Source organism: Dendrobates tinctorius, unplaced genomic scaffold (assembly GCF_039654945.1).
Source record: "Dendrobates tinctorius isolate UK_male_01 unplaced genomic scaffold, ASM3965494v1 ptg000211l, whole genome shotgun sequence".
Classification (NCBI taxonomy): Eukaryota; Metazoa; Chordata; class Amphibia; order Anura; family Dendrobatidae; genus Dendrobates; species Dendrobates tinctorius.
Window position 1 is genome coordinate 12,106,081 of NW_027361878.1, and position 18,920 is coordinate 12,125,000.

General features: G+C 43.4%; 2 protein-coding genes across 3 annotated transcripts in view; one reads left to right on the forward strand and one right to left on the reverse strand.

Annotated features, from left to right (window-relative positions):
- The window catches only part of SAC3D1 (SAC3 domain containing 1), a 29,470-nt gene extending 27,509 nt beyond the window's left edge, over positions 1-1,961 (forward strand). For both annotated transcript variants that reach the window (XM_073554446.1, XM_073554445.1), the window contains exon 3: positions 1,244-1,961. In XM_073554446.1, coding sequence (XP_073410547.1) covers positions 1,244-1,752 — 509 coding nt within the window. In that variant the 3' untranslated portion in view covers positions 1,753-1,961. The remainder of the gene's footprint in view (positions 1-1,243) is intronic.
- A 4,460-nt stretch (positions 1,962-6,421) lies between these two features.
- Positions 6,422-15,665, reverse strand: LOC141058159 (uncharacterized). The gene is made up of 6 exons (XM_073554304.1): positions 15,613-15,665; positions 13,640-13,771; positions 11,845-11,911; positions 10,407-10,514; positions 9,037-9,429; positions 6,422-7,993 (listed from the first exon to the last, which is right to left on the reverse strand). The coding sequence occupies exons 4-6, from the start codon at positions 10,503-10,505 to the stop codon at positions 7,043-7,045; spliced, it is 1,443 nt and encodes a 480-aa protein (XP_073410405.1). The 5' UTR covers positions 10,506-10,514; positions 11,845-11,911; positions 13,640-13,771; positions 15,613-15,665; the 3' UTR covers positions 6,422-7,042.
- Positions 15,666-18,920: the final 3,255 nt, after the last annotated feature.

The window sequence follows — 18,920 nt, forward strand, 5'->3', positions numbered from 1 at the left end:
TCTCTGTAGTCAGGTATTTGAGGCAGTCCCATAGAGAATGAATGAAGTGGTACAATGTGGCTCCATTCAGAGGGGGTTAAAAAAGGCCCTGTTCTGGTGATTGGTGGGTGTCTCACCCATGTCAATCATCAGAACTGCTAAATAAAGCTTCAACTTAGTTGTTAGTACAAAAAGTCATATAGCAAAACATTTTTTAGCGCATAAAACATCCCAGTCACATTCTCTATACCCAGTTACCAAGATATTGTTTTGTTTTTTTATTTTATTGTGAAGAGGTCAGCTTAGAGAGCAAGACCCCTGATCACTCATCTGACAGATTTTTTGCTGAACTGGATGGAGCAGCTTGCAATGTATGAGAATGCATGCAGGCTACAGATGACACATTGCAGAATGGTTTTTACTAAATCGTATTTAGAAAAAATATTTTGGGCCAAAAATATATACATTTCCATAAAAAAAAAATTCCCTCTATGTTTTTTGAGCTTTTACGTGAATTTAACAAGCTAAAAAGATCTTAATCCAGTCAACAAGTTCATTTTATGTGTCTTTGTTTTGGAAGTGGACATTTCCCAGGAGGATTAGGAACTCACTACAGCCCTCTTTTCTCTAAGACCCATCTAATTTTGGTGCATTTTAGTATATAGCCAAAAATGGTTAATAATAAAGAGATAATCATATAAAGTTTTCGATTACTTAAACTCCTTTTTAATAGCATATTCTTACAGGGGTTTTTATGTACTTTTTGAAGAAGTGCTGCATGAAAATACACTTGAAAAAAACTCTGAATATATGTTAAGGGTATGTGCACACAGAGTCTTTTTTTTAGGTAGATTCCGCCTGGAATCCGGGAGAAAAAGCGGAGCAAAACCACTGCAAAAAAATAAACATAATGCACAGCAATGAAGAAACTACACTGCTGTGCATATGTTCAGTCTTTTGTTACTACTTTTAACCGCTTCTGGGTTTGGAAACCGTGAAGCAAAGAAGCAGCATGTTTAGTCTTAATTACAGAAAAAAAAGTCACTGGCAAAACCACCAACAGAGCTGCTTCAGAAAAAGACTGCAGGCTTTTTCCTGAAGCAGCTTCAGCTATGAAAACCTCCTCTTTGGCTTCATCCAGGTATTATGTAGAAGAAAATGCAGATGATTGTGATCTTAGTAGCCATAAGGGCTTGACAAGTTGAAGGTTTGATGTCTTCAGATGGAATTTTAATACTTGTTTTCCCACTTTATTCCCATGCAGGTAATACGGATACAACACACAGAGCTTTGCAACTCCCTTGTGCACTGCGGCAATCTCCACACGTCCGACTAGCTCTTGATATCAACAAAGCCCACTTAGAAAATAACTGGGTACGGCTTTTTCGCTTGGTGAGCCAACTGAACTGCCTCCAGGCTTGTGCTTTTTACCGCCACTTGCCAAGTTCTCGCCATAAAGCACTTTGCACCCTGATACATGGATACAGCAGTCGGAACTGTCGCTTCCCACTTGATCTTCTTACTAGGTTGTTAGCTCTGGAGAGCCCTTCACTAGCAACTGAGATGTGCAACAAACGAGGACAGACGGTGACGGCCGGAGAGCAGCCTTCAGTCCTGTTCTTGAAAGCCACACTCAAGGATGTAAAGCCTGAGAATCCAGGCAGAGAGGTTAACCTGGTGGAGAAAAAGAAAGGCAAAGCTTCTTGGGCAGAAGTGATGATTGGAGAGGAACGTGTCATCAAAGATGGGGCGCAATCACATCTGACGTCCTAAACTTTTTTAATTGTCTATAGAAGTCTAAAGCTAAATGCTTTAAAAAAGAAAAATCAGTAATAAAGCGATAATACAACTACAAATGTCCCCAAGCTAAATCTTGGAAGCGGCCAGTTGTGATTGTTGTCATTCTTATTCCTGTCACAGTTTGAGCGACTATTATTGTTATGCTTCTAGTTCCATAGAATAAATTTTAGGGTTCACTCACACGTCTGTTTTTGCGTACGAGTGCTATTCGTGTTTTTCGCAGATAGAACTTGAACTTTTTAATAGTGAATGGAGCCGTTGACATGTCCGTGATTTTTCACATAACGATCAGTCCACGCAAAAAGACCTGTTGTGTCGGATCAAAATCGTCAATGCCAAAAAATCGGACAACTCTTGGATGCCCCCCAATTGTGGTTTGATTTTCACACAATAGTTTTGAATAGTCACACAATTTTTATGTAAAGTAGCTCCACCAAAATATGTGAGGGAGCGAATTTACACCCACCTGTTGAATTTGTGTAAAGTGGTGCTTACAAATGAGAAATATCACCAACACTGATTGCAACACCTGACACTCCTTTATAGCAGAGCCAGAGCAATCACACCTGCTATATAATCACGTGCACTAAAGTAACCAGTGTGCAATGACCCTAACGGCCACAGGGGGGCAAAACTAGAACTGAAACCACCACAGTGCAATGACCCTAATGGCCACCGGGGGCAAAACTATCTCTAAGCACACCGCATGAGAAAAAAAAAAGGTTACTAGTGCATTTATCTGTCATATTCCAACCTGGATCATGACAGCCAACATCTCCAGTGGATTCTAAACTGTATTAGGCTGGTTTCACACTTGCGCTGTGTAGCACTGTGGATGGCAGCCTACTTCCTTCCTCCTTTAAGCCCCGCCCACTGCCGCACCTCTTCCTTCAGCTCCGCCTACGTCTGCATGCGTCCTGCGTACCTATTTTTAACATTGGGTACGCAGGCCATGCGGATGTATGCTGACGCATCCGCATGTGTCGTTTTTACGCTGCGCGGAACGCAACAAAAATGCAACTTGTTGCGTTCGGCGCAGCGTCACAATTTTAACTCTGAATGTGCAAAATAAGCCAAATGCACCCCAAAAGGACACTAATATACCTGGCTAGTAAGAGTCTGTAGGCATGTTGCCATTGCTGCCCTTACAGGCATATTAGGCTTGGTGAGCAGAGGTGGGCCCGGACCAGGCCCCCTCTTTGTGGTTCTGCTCACCTGACCCCAGAGGCAGGATCCTGCCAGATCAGTTAAAATCTATTGTCATGTGGGAAGCCACCGGCCATTCCCGCACAATAATAGTTAACAGCCGCCAGCCAATCACAGGCTGGCAGCTGGCGTCAGTGCTCGTTGTCAGCGTATGACGTCACTGCCATGAGCCGGCGTGTCTGTGCCTCAAATGGATGAGAGAGAGGATGCCGTTGGACCACGGCAGCCATGTACGAACTAAAGAGAAACTTTTTACAAATGTTTTAAACTTTTTTTTGTACTGAAAGCCGCAATATGTGGGTAGGATAGGAGATCATATGGGGCAGGATTGGAGATCACATGGGGAAGAATGGAAGATCACATGGAGGCAGGATTGAGACACACAGGGCAATATGGGATATCATATAGGATAGGATGGAGACACAAGGAGCAAGATGGGATATCATATGGGGCAGGATAGAGACACATGGGGAAGAATGGGTGATCATATGGGGCAGGAAGGAAGGTCACATGGAGGCAGGATTGAGACACACAGGGCAATATGGGATATCATATAGGATAGGATGGAGACACATGGGGCAGGATGGGATAACATATGAGGCAGGTTGGAGACATAGGGGCAGGAAGAGAGAACATATGGGCCAGGAATGAGACAAGGGGCCAGGATGGGTACATTATTACAGGAAATTGACAGGATGTGGGACATTATTACTGTAGGGGCTAAATAAGGGGCATTATTACTGCTGTGTTGCATTTTATTTTTGAAGATAGAGTTTTCAGTGAGAGGGGGGCTGTTACTGTGCAAGGCTGCACTATGTTGTTTTTTTTCTTCAGGTGGTGTAGAAGTTGTGGAAAAATTGGGGAATGTGATGTGGAAGCGGTGCTCTAGAATACTGTGTGTTATTTTCTGCAAAGTCCAGGTTGGAAGAAGTGATGGCTGTCTGCGCTGTATGTAGAAGAAGAGCGAAGATGAAGGACTTCAACTAGAAATGTTGCTGTTGAGTCAGTGTGTTACCTGCACACTTACACTATACACTGAATACTATATATAGAACTGCTGTGTATAAAGTCACTGGTGATAACTGTATTACCTGTTATGATTGGGTCACCGAGGAGGAAAGCAAGACCAATCTAAGCCACAGAACACCAGAGAGGTTGGTACCTAAGCGGATTGCAGACCCCTGATGCTATCCACACAACTAGCAGTAGCCGTGAAGCGTACCTACGTTGATCCTAGAAGCCTCGACCCAGCCGAAGAACTAAATAAGCCTAAAGCAAGAAAGGGGAAATCTAAACTGCCCCAGAGCAGACCCCAAACGAATAGATAGCCCCCAAACATATAATGTCGGTGAGACAAGATGAAAACACAAACGCAGGTAGGAAAATAGACTGAGCAAACGATGGGGCCCACACTAACTAGACAGGACAGGAAAGGAAAGACACTGTCTGCAATCTGCCAAAAAACCCTGCAAAAAATGCCCAACACGTCTGGCACAAGCAGTAACATAAGGATGGAAATTCAGCACAGCCCCAGCCGGAGCTGGCTGACCACACAAAACCGAAATAGACAAAACCAGGTCAAATGTGAACAATAGCAAATGAACACTTAGCTGAGAATGCAGGGACTGAGCTGGAAACTAAGACCTCAGGAGGCAGGAAAAAATCACCAGCAGGGATAGAGGGAGTCGGTTGTCTTAAATCCAGTCAGAAACTCCAGATCTCCAGTCATCCTCCTCATTATCAGGTGGCAGGCCTCTGTTAATTAGATCAGCTCCATTACCTCCAGTAACCACCAGAGGGAGCCCGGAAAGAGAACTCACGACCCCTCTGTCAATACAACCAGCTCCATTACCTTCACTAGTAACAAGAGGTAGGCCAGAAAGCGAATTCACAACAATTACCTATACACTATGCAAATTGCCTCTTCAGAGAGAAAGAGAACTTGAACTCTATAGCACCAACTGTTGGAAGCAGCTATTCTTTTGACTTGTAGGATCGCTACTTCCAACAGGTGGCGCTATAGAATTCAAGTCCACTTTCTCTCTGAAGAGGCAATTTGCATATTAAATTTCCCAGAGGAGCATTGCATAGCGAATAAGCCCCTTACCTTGACAATCCAGAGCTGTTATGTCACTCTCCACAAGGAGAAACCTTACCCCTTACCTATACACTGACACTATATACAGTTGTGCTCAAAAGTTTACATACCCCTGCAGAATTTTTGCTTTCTTGGCCTTTTTTCAGAGAATATGAGTGATAACACCAAAACTTTTTCTCCATTCAAGGTTAGTGCTTGGGTGAAGCCATTTACTGTCAAACTACTATGTTTTCTCTTTTTGTCCCTAGCATGTGGTATTATTGGTCATTTTAAAAAATGTATGTCACACACTCCCTTAAAGAAAAATAAAGAAAAATGATACCTAAAGAGAGTATTGGGTATTTGAAGAAATCCTTAATAGGTTAGAGTAGAGTGGGGCCCTGCTAAGAGAGTCTACCTGGTCATGGTGGCGGCTTTAAAAATGTTGGGGCCAAAGCTGATGGCTGTGAATGTGATATGGTGTTCTTTGCGAACTGCTAATGTGTGCTTGTTAAGGACGTGGTGGAGAAGTGGAGTTTTTCCAGGAGTGGGATGTGGGACTGTGTAAGGTTCGAGGGGTGGAGACGGAGCTGAGGTGGAGATTGGTCTGAGTCTCAAGTGGGCCCGAAAATGTTACCAGTATGGTTCCCTGAAACTCCCGGTGGCAGCCCTGAGAACAACTCCTGAATGTAGTGCCTGTCTCGTGATCAGAGCCTTACACTGCTGAAGCATCTAGGTGCGCTGTATTAAAGAAATTCTGTCAGCACAAATTACATATATATTTCCTGTATCTTTGTACCGTGTTAGCCAGTAGATAAAAAAATATGTGGAATTGAGAGTCCTCAGTGGTTGATACCTTTTAATGGCTAACTGAAAAGAAATTGCAAGCTTTCAAGACTGCTCAGGTCTCTTCATCAGGCATAGTGTCTATGAAGTTTCGAGTAGTCTCGAAAGCTTGCAGTTTGTTACCATCTTTTCAGTTAGGCATTAAAAGGTATCAACCACTGAGGACTCTTAGTTCTGAATATTTTTCTGTCAGCACAAAATGACTGTGCAGACCAAGCACAGACAGTCGGTGCACCTTTAGCAAAGCCATAGTCCAGGGCACCTTTCCACCTACTTGTTTGCCATCTATCTCCTCCTTTCTCTTGGTCCTGTAAAACCAGAGATGTCAATGATGCAGGAGGAGAGCAGAGATAGATGACAAACCAGTACACGGGAAGATACACTGGGTGTCTGAGCTTGGTTTGAACAGTCATTTTGTGCTGACAGATTCCTTTTAAAACAATAAGCCAAGCTTTGACCAAACATAGAAGTTTTATTTTCATTTAGTATACACTATTTTTATGGAACGGGCTTCTAGGAAATCTCTGCCGTCTACGAATATAAGATTACTGACTTCTAAGACTCTGTTCACACTACTGTTAGATCTATCAGAGTTTGCATTGTTTATTGATCAGAATTGATCGATAGCGTAGTCTGCAGTTGTATAAATTAAATGAAAACCTAATGGTCTTATCCACAATCACTAGGATCCTCCAGGACATGTTACAAAATAGAATCATCAGACCTGTCATGTCTCCGTCATTAATGGAAGCCATGACGTTAGTGTGAACAGAGCCTAATAGTCTGGCCTTATTACTACAGAAATAATATTTACAACTCATCAACATATAGGTACAGTTATTTTATACCGTTACTCCCAAATTGTCTTTTTTTTCTTGCAATAACTTTAATTATTGCAACATGTACAGTCTTTTTATAGTGAAATGAGTCTGATACAGATGGCACAATACATATCTAACTCTGAACTGAAGAACATAGATGGAAGATTCTGTTACACCGTCCTTTTCAGGGGCATTCTCAATGTGATACCTTGAGTGACACTAAATAAATGGTCATTGTCGGATCTTTCAAGTGTCAAATTTCAACAAATACAAGATTGAAAATTAACATTTTTTTTTGTTAAAAATTCTGCACTTAAAGCATGGTTGAATCCAAAGAATCCAACGAGTTATCTTCTTGATCTCCGAACCGGTGGGGCATGAACTTTGATCTCACTGTTACCTGATTGTGTTTTGGTTGACCATCATTGACCATCGTGTGAAAAGTCACCGTTCTTTCTTTTTTAGCCTTTCTATCCCTTCCGCCGTTTTGACCATGATGTTGACCTTCCCAGGTTCCCATAATTGATTGACTTCCCGATGGACTTCTTAGTACAAACGGAATACACTGGCCGGGGGGATCGATCGGAGGATCAGGTAGGGACAAAGAACTTGGCGGTACTGATTTATGATGGGCTGTACCTTCATTTTTCCCCAAAGGTCTAAACTCAATTTCTCCGACAGGATTGAGGTGATGATGACAAGTATCTGGAAAATGTCCTGAAAATGGAGATTTTTTAGCCGGAAGTGGAGGAGTTACGAATTCTGTAGACTGCAGCCTACGGTTTACATCGTCATTAGGAATGTACAAGGGATTGTAATGGCTGCCGACAAAACCGTCTTGAGAAGATCTCTCTGTGTAGAAGTGTAGATCATCAAGGTTTGATGGTGCGTATGGCATATTCTTTATTGGAGGGCTTACTTTTGGATTGTTTGAATCTTGGATTTCATTTTTAACTATATGTCCTTCAATAGTTGAGGAAAATTCAGTTAAATTTGGAGGCTTGGGAATGCCAAATCTTTCTGAAGTTGTGGGGAACCCCAAAAGTGTATCCAGTATCTTCTGGGCAGACATGTAATCGAGCGCTGGATCTTGAGACCTCATCTCAGCCCAGTTGATGAGTGGATCCTCTCCGGAGCTCTCCGAACTACTTGCTCTGACATGATGGTTTTGTTGTGGGGTGCGATGCGTGGGAAGGAGGCTTGGAAGAGAAGGTGAAGGCTTTAAAGCCCCGGATTTTCTCTGTTCGGTTTTGGTATCGCAGCTCTGTTGGTATAGAAAGATTACGGGAACAACAAGAGGCAAAAGTAAATGTAAAGTTACCAACAGATTAAAAAAAACACAAATTTTAATTAATGAATACCCAATATTTCAGAACTGTAGAATATTCCTATGCCTGGACGACTACACTGCGATACCATAACTGGTTCTAAACTTTATATGGTGATGGAGAAAGTTCTTTTGGTGAAACGTAGGTTCTGAAAACAGTAGAGGAAGTTGGAAAAAGTTTTTGGAAAGATGGAAAGCCATTTCGATTTGTATTAATGTAATATTCTTTACAGTTTGGTTATTGCATACATAGCTAAAAACACAAGTATGGGTGGTCTCAAAACTTTCGACTTAACTCAAGACCTGTATTTATGAAAATGCTTTACAGAAATCCCTTCCCATTTCCATATACAGCCCAATCTATAATATCTTGTGATGGACAATATCCATTTCGTCCTAAGACACTTCCTGAAAACTTGCTTAGCAAATTATCTGTTCCCCTTCAGTTGACGATAATCTAAATTAGAGTGGTCCATCCATTGGACGGACGGGTCAAATATGTGCATGGAAATAGGCAGCTCCTGCACGTATCTGCTATGCGGATGAGCACAGGAAGCTAATCAGGTGCGCAATTTGCACACACGATTGGTGGGACAAAATTCAACGCTCAGTCTTAGGGTTCATTCGAAAGTCCGTTTTTTTTTCACGTACGTGATTCAGTGTTTTATCTAAGTTTTGAAAAGAAAAGTTTTCTACCTTCTATCTAGCACTCTGTGAAAAATGGACAGCACTTGGACTGCATCCGAGAGCAGTCCCATTTTTCTTAATGGGCCCATTTGACTTGCATTGACAATTTCGATCCAGCACTCGGGTCAACATCAGACATGTCTCCCCAATATTGTGCCGACCACCTGGACCGCAAAAAAATTTGGACTAGAGTATCACAGGAACGAGTTCTTGTGAAAAACAAGGGTAGAACTTGTACGTGAAAAATGGACGTCTGAATGAGCTCTTAGACTACCGAAAATGGATTCTCTTACATCGAGGTTTCCATCATCATTCCGGTCATCCGAAAAACTTTCCCTGAGGTTGGGAAAACGTGGAGACAGCAGTTTACAAGTAGGTAGCGTATCTTCTAAGCTGCACTCGCTTTCAGTGGAGGTGTACAGGGTATGAAGAGCAGGGAATGACCTTTGCCTCCCAGGACTCCATGGAGTAAAAGCAGTCAGGCGCGGTGCAGGAATCCCCTCGTCTTTACTGTCATCGCTGATACATTTCGGATCGCCGCTGCCAATGTCTGCACAACCAGTCTGTATGGAGATGGCGCTTGTTGATTTGAAGCCTTCTGGTTGAATGCCACTGTTGGGACTTTGGTGAGAGTCATTCATTGCTTCCAACATGTCAGGAGGTAAATGGTGAAAAAGAGAGGACACCTAAAATGAAATGAGCGCCACCAAGATTTAGCAAATGTCTGAAGTCTAAATACATTACTCAGATATACTGCATGCTTGTAGAACTCTTATCGATCCCTTTCTCCTTGGGCATGAAGAGGCTGAGCACTTAGCTGAGCACTTCTGCCCCTTCCTTTTCGTGATTGGTTGGGGTCTCAGCACCTGGACCTGCACCGATGGAATTCTGACTGATGTTTCAGAAGTTTTAAATTATAGGCACCTTTTAAGCAGAAAGTGACGACAGTGGAGGGGTTGTTGTGGCGCCTTTCACTCAACACTTGTTTTTCCATGTAATGTTAAAGAACCAGAGCGTCTGTAAAAGTGAATTTCATGGACCAGAGTGAAAGAATGAAATGCTGTGTTGTGTTACATGACCGATTTCATTATTTCTGAAAATTTGATTTGATTTGCATTTAAAGGGATTAAGTGGTTTTGTCCCGATCCTGGTGTCAATCAGGAAATAAAGGATGAAATGTTACGGCGTATGCGATTCTATGGTTTGCATCTTTATGTTTCATTCTAAACTAAAGATGTTGTCCACTACTTTACCATTGATGATCTATCCTTAGGAAAGGTCATCAGTGTCTGACTGGTCAGGTTCCTTCACCACCGCCGATCACCTGTTCTCAGTGACGGCTGCCACCGGCCGGAAATGCTCAATTGTGGCACTGCTCCGTCTTCTGATAGTGGTCGCGGAAGGGTACTGCACATCAGCCTCTTATTCCAATCAATCGGAGGTGAATGTGCAGTACCCAGCCGCAGCCACTATCAGAAGATGGAGCAGCTCCGCAACTGAGTAGTTCCGGCAGCCACCGACAACGAGAACAGCTGATCAGCAGGGCTGACGGGTGTTGACCCCGATCATATATTGATGACCTATCCTAAAGATTGGTAATCAATGATAAAATAGGGGACAACCTCTTTAATACATTCTTGTGAAAATCAGAGGAAAATCTTACATTCAGTTTTTCCAGCGCACAAATCGTGCTTTGTGCCCGTACAAGATGGTCCAGGAGTTCGGTGATCTTCTGGTTCAAGGAGTCTTTGTCTTGTTCCATGTTCTCAGTCTGGGCCCAGTCACATGACAGGTAATGAGGGAGAAGGGTGTATAAAGAACACACAATTGTCACTGAGCAGAGGTTTGTAGGGTCTATGGCACAACCTATGACTTGGGGGGCTAGAAGTGACCTTCAATGTAAGTCTGTGTGGCTCCTTCCCATCTTTTCACACACAAGCTTGTCTGTGTCTCTTCACATGTATTTTCCATGTAACATGTCAGAGTGAGGACACTAATAAGCCATGCATGCTCCTCTGGAAAATTAAATTTGTAAATTGCCTCTTGAGAGAGTAAAAGGGCTAGAACTCTGGCATCACTTATTGGAAGCAGCAATTTTAAGTCAATATCGACTCTGTACCAAGCCTTGCCATATGACTTAGCATAAAAACCAAGCCAAAATCTCAAAAAGCATGCATGGCTTACAAGACTACTCACTCTGACATGCCAGAAATTGACAGCGGCATTTAACTAGTTAACAGCCGCAGGTGGATTGCGATTCCTCCCGCAGCTGTTGCGGGCACGTCAGCTGTATAAATCAGCCGTCATGTGCCTGGAAAGGTGCGGGCTCACCGCCGGAGCCCGCACCATCGGGGGGAGTCTGACATCGGCGTACGATTATGCCCAATGTCGGAAAGGGGTTAACAAATGTTTATAGAGAAACACTTAAATCTAGGCTGAAATCTAGCTGTCTTAGACCTGGTGAGGCTGGTGTACTTACTTTGAAAATCCATGTTAGAATGGCTTGTATAATCCAGATATTAAAAAGAGCCTTTTATGAGACCAGGCAAACAGTGAGAAAGCTTTCCAAGTAGACATAGGAGTTGTCAATCAGGCTAGGTGAATGGAGACTGATATTTTTAAAGTAAATACACCGGCCTCATCAAGATTAAGAGCTCTCTTTCATCATTTCTTGTGAAATTTGGTGACAGATCCGCTTTAAATCATTTGTTGACTGTGAATATAACTAAATGATAAATGTAACCTAGTGCTAAAAGCTTAACATGGCATCCATGGGTACAACTAAAAAGGTAGCAGAAGTCACAGCTTCTGTCGGATTCGACCTCATAATATGGTGTCCCACCAGTCCTGACTGTGAGCACAATGTTTCCAGGGGTGTTTTAGTGCTCTAAGTGTACCCAAACTTTGTGAAGTGAAGACGAAACAAATATTATTGAAGAAGACTCAATTTTATGAGTGTGGTGCAGGATAAGACTATGGAGTAGGGCCAGGTCTACATCACTGTACTGATATGACATTACAACTCTATATACCGATGTAACGGGAGTATTCACTACCAGGAAATGCAGAATTCTGACATATACAGACAGATGTGAACTTACAGAGGATTGATGATCGGGGTCTTGGATATGGACGGTTGAGGTTGTGCCAGAAAACCTTTCGTTCTTCCTTGAACGTATAGAAATGTGAGCTCAGAAGTTAATTTTACATGTCTTATAACAGATCAGAACATGAAAGTGTTTTTGTCTATAAAATCTGCTACCAAGTTATTAAAGTGAATCAGTCAGCAGGTCTTTGCTAAGTAATGAGAGCAGCATGATGTAGGGGCAGAGACCCTGATTCCAGGGATGTGTCACCTACTGGACTTCTTGTTGTGGTTTTGCTAGAATCCCTGTTTTCCCTGTTGCAGATCTACTAGTTCCCTGAATGTTGAGCACTGTAAAACCTCGCCCACACCACTGATTGGCAGCAATCAGCCAATCAGAGGTGGTGGGGGTGGGGTTAAACAGAGCAGGAGGACTGTATGGACAAAACACCTAGTCCTGCAGTGATAAACTCCTGCTGATAAAACACTGATTGTTTTGAAACTACAGCATACAGCCTAATAAGTGACACATCCCTGGAATCAGTGTCTCAGCCCCTACATCATGTTGCTCTCAGATTAAATAGTAAAAACCTGCTGACAGATTCCCTTTAACTATTTCATCAGTCTATTTGTAATTTACAGAATTGACAACCAATATGGTTTCTATTCCAACTGTTGTTTAGTTGGCTGGGTAGAATAAGGCATCTATAAAAATCACTAACCAAAATGAAAAATGGCTGCTATAGTTAACCAAGGATGACCTTAATGGATGACGCCTTTAACCTATCTTTAAAGGGAGTCTGTGACTCCAAACTGACAGTATAAACTAAGCAGATGACCTTGTGTGGGGGAAATAACCCTATAAAAATAGCTACTTTAATGTTGTAATTGCTGCCTATTTTGCAGAATTTGAAGTTTAGTCACTTATGCTGATTAGGATGCTGGGTGGACCCCTTGTGTGGCCAAGAGGCTCAGTGCACCCTTCTGCCCACTGGTTTTGCATGTCTCCGCCTCCCTCACTGTTGATTGGTAGTACTGATTTCAGTAGAGTGAGCACTGTCTGCAGAAAAAGCTAGGCCAATCAGGTGCTGTCAATGTCCAGTGAGTGAGGGGCATGCAAGACCAGTGGGCAGAATGTTGCCTCGAGCCTCTTGGCCACACCAGGGGTGCACCAAGCATCCTAATTAGCATATTTGGTTAGACTTCAGTTTCTGTAGAATGGACACAGCGATTAGAACATGAAAGGTGTCCTTTTTTTATAGGGGCAATATCCCCTCTAATGCTATATGCTTATTTACACTATCAGTTCAGGCTGATAGACTCTTCAAAGGGTTATTCACTACCCCATAAAAAGCAAGAATTCCCTATTCATTGGATAGGGAATAACTTGCCGATTTCTGGTGGTCTGACTGCTCGGACCCCCGTAATCCCCAAATCAGTGTTGTGGAACCCTGAGAACAGGACTGTAGAGCCCCATCCTGAAAGTAGCAGGAATTCACATGCTCGACCTCCATTCCATTCATTGTCTATGGGATTGCCGGAATAGCCAAGAGCTGCACTTGGCTGTCCCAATGACAATGAACAGAGCGGAGATTGAGCATAGGCACCTGCAGGATGGGGCTGCAGAGCTCAGTTTTCAGGGTACAGAGTCCTGATCTTAGGATTGTTGTCAGACCCCCATTGATCTGCAAGTAACCACCTACACTGCGGATAGGGGATACTATTTTTGTGCAGGGGTGGAATTGTGTTATCAATAAAAGAACATTTGAGACTTAAAAATTAGGTTACAACTACTATGAAAGTTTCCACACCTTCTGGATGTGTCCGGGAAGTTCTCCACATTTTTCTCCGAGTGAGAAGTTAAAACTGGGCCTCCAGAGCCTCCCCACCACGATGGCTGAGATGTGATGGGAGCTTTAGTATTGGGGTGCGTTGGACGCTCACTGATGGAATGTTGTGGTGATACAGAATAAAGAGACATTAGATCAGCTACAGGGGGACATACAACTAGAAATGCAGAAAATAAACATAGTATGTAGTGTGTTAAGCGATTTATGACATATCTATTTTTGGGACCTCCACCTATTGGGAGAACAAGAGTCCCTATTTTGCCAGACATGTCAGCAGGCTAAATGAAGAGGGGGCTGTGCAAGCTTGCTTGGTCCCTTACTCCCATATACTTCATATGCACAGCCACTCCAAGAGTCCGTCTGGGGTTGGATTCTGCTACAAGGGTCAGGCTCCACAGTATGACCTTGGCCCCGCTCAACTTCCCGGCGAGGTTCAGGCTCCTTCAGTCTGATCCCCATCTGTCAGACGTTTATGGTTTACCCACACATCCCTATATACCCTCCAATTCTCATTTTATACAGTTTATTAGACATATTTCGACATACACTGCACAAATCTGGCCTTTATGGAAGAGTAGCAAGAAGAAAGCCATTTCTCAAAGATATCCATAAAAAGTGTTGTTTAAAGTTTGCAACAAGCCACCTGGGAGACGCACCAAACATGTGGAAGGTGCTCTGGTCAGATGAAACCAAAATCGAACTTTTTGGCAACAATGCCAAACGATGTGTTTGGCGTAAAGGCAACACAGCTCATCACCCTGAACACACCATCCCCACTGTCAAACATGGTGGTAGCAGCATCATGGTATGGGCCTGCTTTTCTTCAGCAGGGACAGGGAAGATGGTTAAAATTGATGGGAAGATGGATGGAGCCAAATACAGGACCATTCTTGAAGAAAACCTGTTGGAGTCTGCAAAAGACCTGAGACTGGGATGGAGATTTGTCTTCCAACAAGACAATGATCCCAAACAGAAAGCAAAATCTACAATGGAATGGTTCACAAATAAACGTATCCAGGTGTTAGAATGACCAAGTCAAAGTCCAGACCTGAATCTAATCGAGAATCTGTGGAAAGAGCTGAACACTGCTGTTCACAAACGATCTCCATCCAACCTCACTGAGCTCGAGCTGTTTGCCAAGGAAGAATGGGCAAGAATTTCAATCTCTCGATGTACAAAACTGATAGAGACATACCCCAAGCGACTTGCAGATGTAATCACAGCAAAAGGTGGCGCAACAAAGTATAAAGTTAAAGGAGCCGAATAATATTGCACGCCCCACTTTTCAGTTTTTGTATTTCCACAAAAATTTTAAATAACCAATAAATTTCGTTCAACTTAACAATTGTGTCCCAGTTGTTGTTGATTCTTCACCAAAAATTTACATTTGGTATCTTTATGTTTGAAGCATGACATGTGGGAAAAGGTTGAAAAGTTCCAGGGGGCCGAATACTTTCGCAAGGCACTGTAAGTATCTTCATCTATGTCACGGGTCGAAAACATCTTAAAACCTTAACATGACTGAAATTTAAAGGGGTCTTCTGATCTTGGGGTACAAGTCTGCAGTCACTCTCTGTAACTTTAAACTTTTGAATTTTCACACCGCGCAGTGTGTTCGCTGTCAGGATTCTCCAGTGCCTGGATCAGGCAATCATGTAACTGCAGGTAAGTGATTTGCATTCTCCCGGGTCACATTCCAACTAGACTTGTCTGACCTTGCTCAGTTCACTTGTATCAAGTGAGGTCGAGAACATCTAGTTGTCACTTGACCACATGTATGAAAATCACATACTTGCTGTCACACACCCACCAACTCCCGGCAACAGAGAATCCATGAAAGCGCGCACACTGCACACTGTGAAGATTCACAAGTCTGCAGTCACAAGGCCGAACAAACCCTTTAAGAAAATATGTAACTTTTAAAGTAAACAAACCTGGTTTGCGCTTCATCAGAATACTGAACCTAAAAATATGAGAGAGAAAATAGTCATCAATGTTTTTTAGTAGTGCGATATAGATAACAGAAACTTTATAGCCAACCAAAAATCTTGTGTCATACTTAAAGGTGTTTTCCCTTTAAATATATTTATGTGATTGTTAGGGGTCTGACTGCAGGGACCTCCACTGATCCTGAGAACGAAATGTCTAAATTCCCCTGTGTGAGTAGAGCAGTAGTGTGCGTGTATGTGCAGTGTACATTTAATTCTCCTTTAAAAGGGTTAGTCCCATCTTTATAATTGGGTTTTATCGGACAGTGCTTGTAAATATAAGCAGTTTTGCCACTTACTGTTTATTAAAATTTTCAGCCATTCTTGAGATATTACCACTTTTCTTTTGTTTACAGGTCGTTGCCTTGGAGACCCGACCACCGCTGCTAGACGGCAGGACATGTGCGGTACTTGCGAGCTCTTTTCTGTGAAGCTTGTAAGCACGGCTGTGATGCTGGCCAGGATCATTGGAGATTGCTGTTGCCTCCTAATCCCCTGGCCAGCTTCAGCATAGTGCTTGCAAGCAGAGGTGGTCGGTCTCCTAGGTAACGAGTTGTAGAGAAAAGAAAAGTGTTAATATCTCATGAACAGTTGCAAATTTTATTAAACAAGAAATTGCAAAACTCCTTGTTCTGACACGCAATATTGTTATGTTTATTCTGACTTTTCTTCGAGGGATTTCAAAGGGAACCTGACACTAGGATAACATTATTAACCTGCAAGTATATGGTTAATCTGCAGAGTAGTAGTGTAAAGGGCATGTCACACTAAGCGATATCGCTAGCAATATCGCTATAATTTATGACGTTATAGCGATATCTCTGTGTGTGATACTTACCTCCGACCGGCTCCCCCGCTGGTTATCGCTGATCGCGCGAGAACGTCCTGGGCCGTTTCTCGTCGTCAGCTTCCTGCTGTGCTTCCTGTGGCGCCGACGAGCGACGTGTGGACGCGGGCGGGAGGACGTCAGGATCGCCTCGTCTGACAGGTAAGTAGCGATCCCCGTCCCCAGCGATGTCGCTGGTGAGATCTGCCTGTGTGGCAGCTCACTAGCGACCACTTAGCGATGCACCAGCGATCCTGACCGCGTCATATCGCTAAGTGTGACAGTACCTTAAGAAAGGGGCCCAGCCACAGCACTGAAAGTGCGGTACCCGGGAGAAAATGAGCTTTAGTCTTCCTGGGAGCCGCCGTCTTTCAGTCATATATAATAGGAGTGCCGGCGTTGCTAGTCACCGCTCACAGCACTGCCGTGTCACACCCACCGCTCTCAGTGCTGTAAGTGGTGACCATAGCGGTGCCGGCACACTTGTGAGTCCCTAGAGAAATAACCTCAATTTTCTTCAGGGTACTTCACTTCCAGTTCGGTGGCCGCACACCTTTCTAACGCTACTAACCTACAGATTGACCCTATATCTGTGTGAGAATAGCGTTATCCGATGTGACAGGTTCCCTTTAAAAGGCTTTCTGCCTTACAGAATACCTCCTCCATAACAGACCATTATTAGGGTGCAGTGAGACAGCCGTAAAAACTGAACCACAGTGCCCGGACTGGCCGGCGGCTCACCCATCCTGAGCGTGGCAGCTGCATAGAAATAAATGAAGCTGTCACACTCGGGTGGGGAGAGCCGCCGGCCAGTCCGGGCACTGCGTTCCAATCTTGTTCCGATTTATACAGCTGACTGTGCCACTAATGAGAATCATCCTGCGCTCTATGTATATTGAATTTTTTTATCTTCTGTGCACTTTGATTTTTTTTACATTTGCTCCAAAATATCTTTACTCTCATAGTCTCCTGGTTCATATTTCAAGATAGTTGGACATTAATTGGAGCGTTAAAACCATAAAAGGTAAACTCTTAGTTTCAGCAAGCATTTGTATAATGTAGAGTTTTATGCTACATCTAGATGGATAGTTATACACGTATGAATTTACAGAGAGTAGCTGAGAGGCCAATAACTTGCCTTTCCTTTTAAGACTCCTCCACCACTTATCACGGCTTCCTTTTTCTCCATGAGTAGCTCCGTTACATTTCCACTTTTCAGTCCTTTCTCCAGGGGCAATCTGCGGGTCGCCCTTCTCGGTTGGTGGCTCACGGCTGAAGCATTAAGCTCTTCCCTTTCTCCTATCCGCCATGTTGAGGAAGATGCTGAATCTGGACTGGTGCTTAACTCTCTACTTCTCCGGAATACAGTCGGTTCTGCGGAAATTTTTGCCTTTGCAGAAGACAAGGATTTGCCTTTTCCTTTCCTTCGGACCTCTTGCTCTACAGCAGTGCCGTGCGGAAGTCTTTTATCTCTAGAGCCTGAGCTATCCGTACTCGAATTCCTCCACTGTTCTTTATTGCCTTGTGAACTGTGCCTTTCTTTTACTCCTAGAGAAGTGAGGTTGGAAGGACTTAGCACCTGTATTGTAATTTCATCTAGAAAACGAGAAAATCTCTGCTTCTCTTCTGCGCCCCTTTTCTTATCGTTTCCTTGTCCCTTCCTTGTTTCTTTTTCCGCCAGTGCTTCCATGGATTTTGCCCTGCGACCTCCATTTTTCAGCATTTTTTTATCGTCTTGTCGACTTTTGATGTTGGGTGCCGCATCTCTTGTGCGTCCACCATGGATCAGCTGAGTTGATCCGCTTTTGGATATTCCTGGGGATTCTTGTTCTGCGCCATCTCGTTCAGTTTTTCTTATATTTGCGCCATCCTTCAGCTTCACAATGTAATCCCTCTTTTCGACATTCCCTCTCGCTCTTGCTGCAGACAGATCATTGCAAGAACGTGACTGGGGTGCAAGAGAATGGTAACCAGAAAACCGTCCTGAAACTCCAAAATTGGATTCTGATGACCAGGGAGAAGAGGACGAAGGTGAGGAGGATGAGATACACTCCTTATAATATTGGTCCTTGATCCCTTCCCAACTCGTTTCTTCTTTTCTCCGACCCTTCCCTGCTTTATGGACGGAAGAATGAGGCAATGGCGTAAAAAACTTCTCCATCACTTCCAGTTTTCCAGCTGCCACTTCAGAACCACCTTGATCCTCCCAGGTTGCCCTCGGTTCTGAAAGTCTGATTCTTCTAACCTCTTGCTTAGTATTCATGATTTCTCAAAACCACTGTGAGCCCACCACAAACCAAACAAGTTCCCCCTCCTCTGCTGTATCACAATATGAATACAGAACTGAAGTTTGCTGACGTACGGAAAGGCACATGAGTGGAAAATGTATCACATCACACTGAGCAATATTGATTGCCGCTGTGAAAAA

Bases quoted from the DNA above. Each gene is read 5' to 3' on its own strand.
- LOC141058159 (XM_073554304.1), bottom strand. From the start codon at position 10,505: ATGGAACAAGACAAAGACTCCTTGAACCAGAAGATCACCGAACTCCTG. The intron at 9,430-10,406 runs GTAAGATTTTCC...ATTTCATTTTAG, and splicing joins GTGCGCTGGAAAAACTGAAT to GTGTCCTCTCTTTTTCACCA. The intron at 7,994-9,036 runs GTAAGAGAATCC...CTATACCAACAG, and splicing joins ATGATGATGGAAACCTCGAT to AGCTGCGATACCAAAACCGA.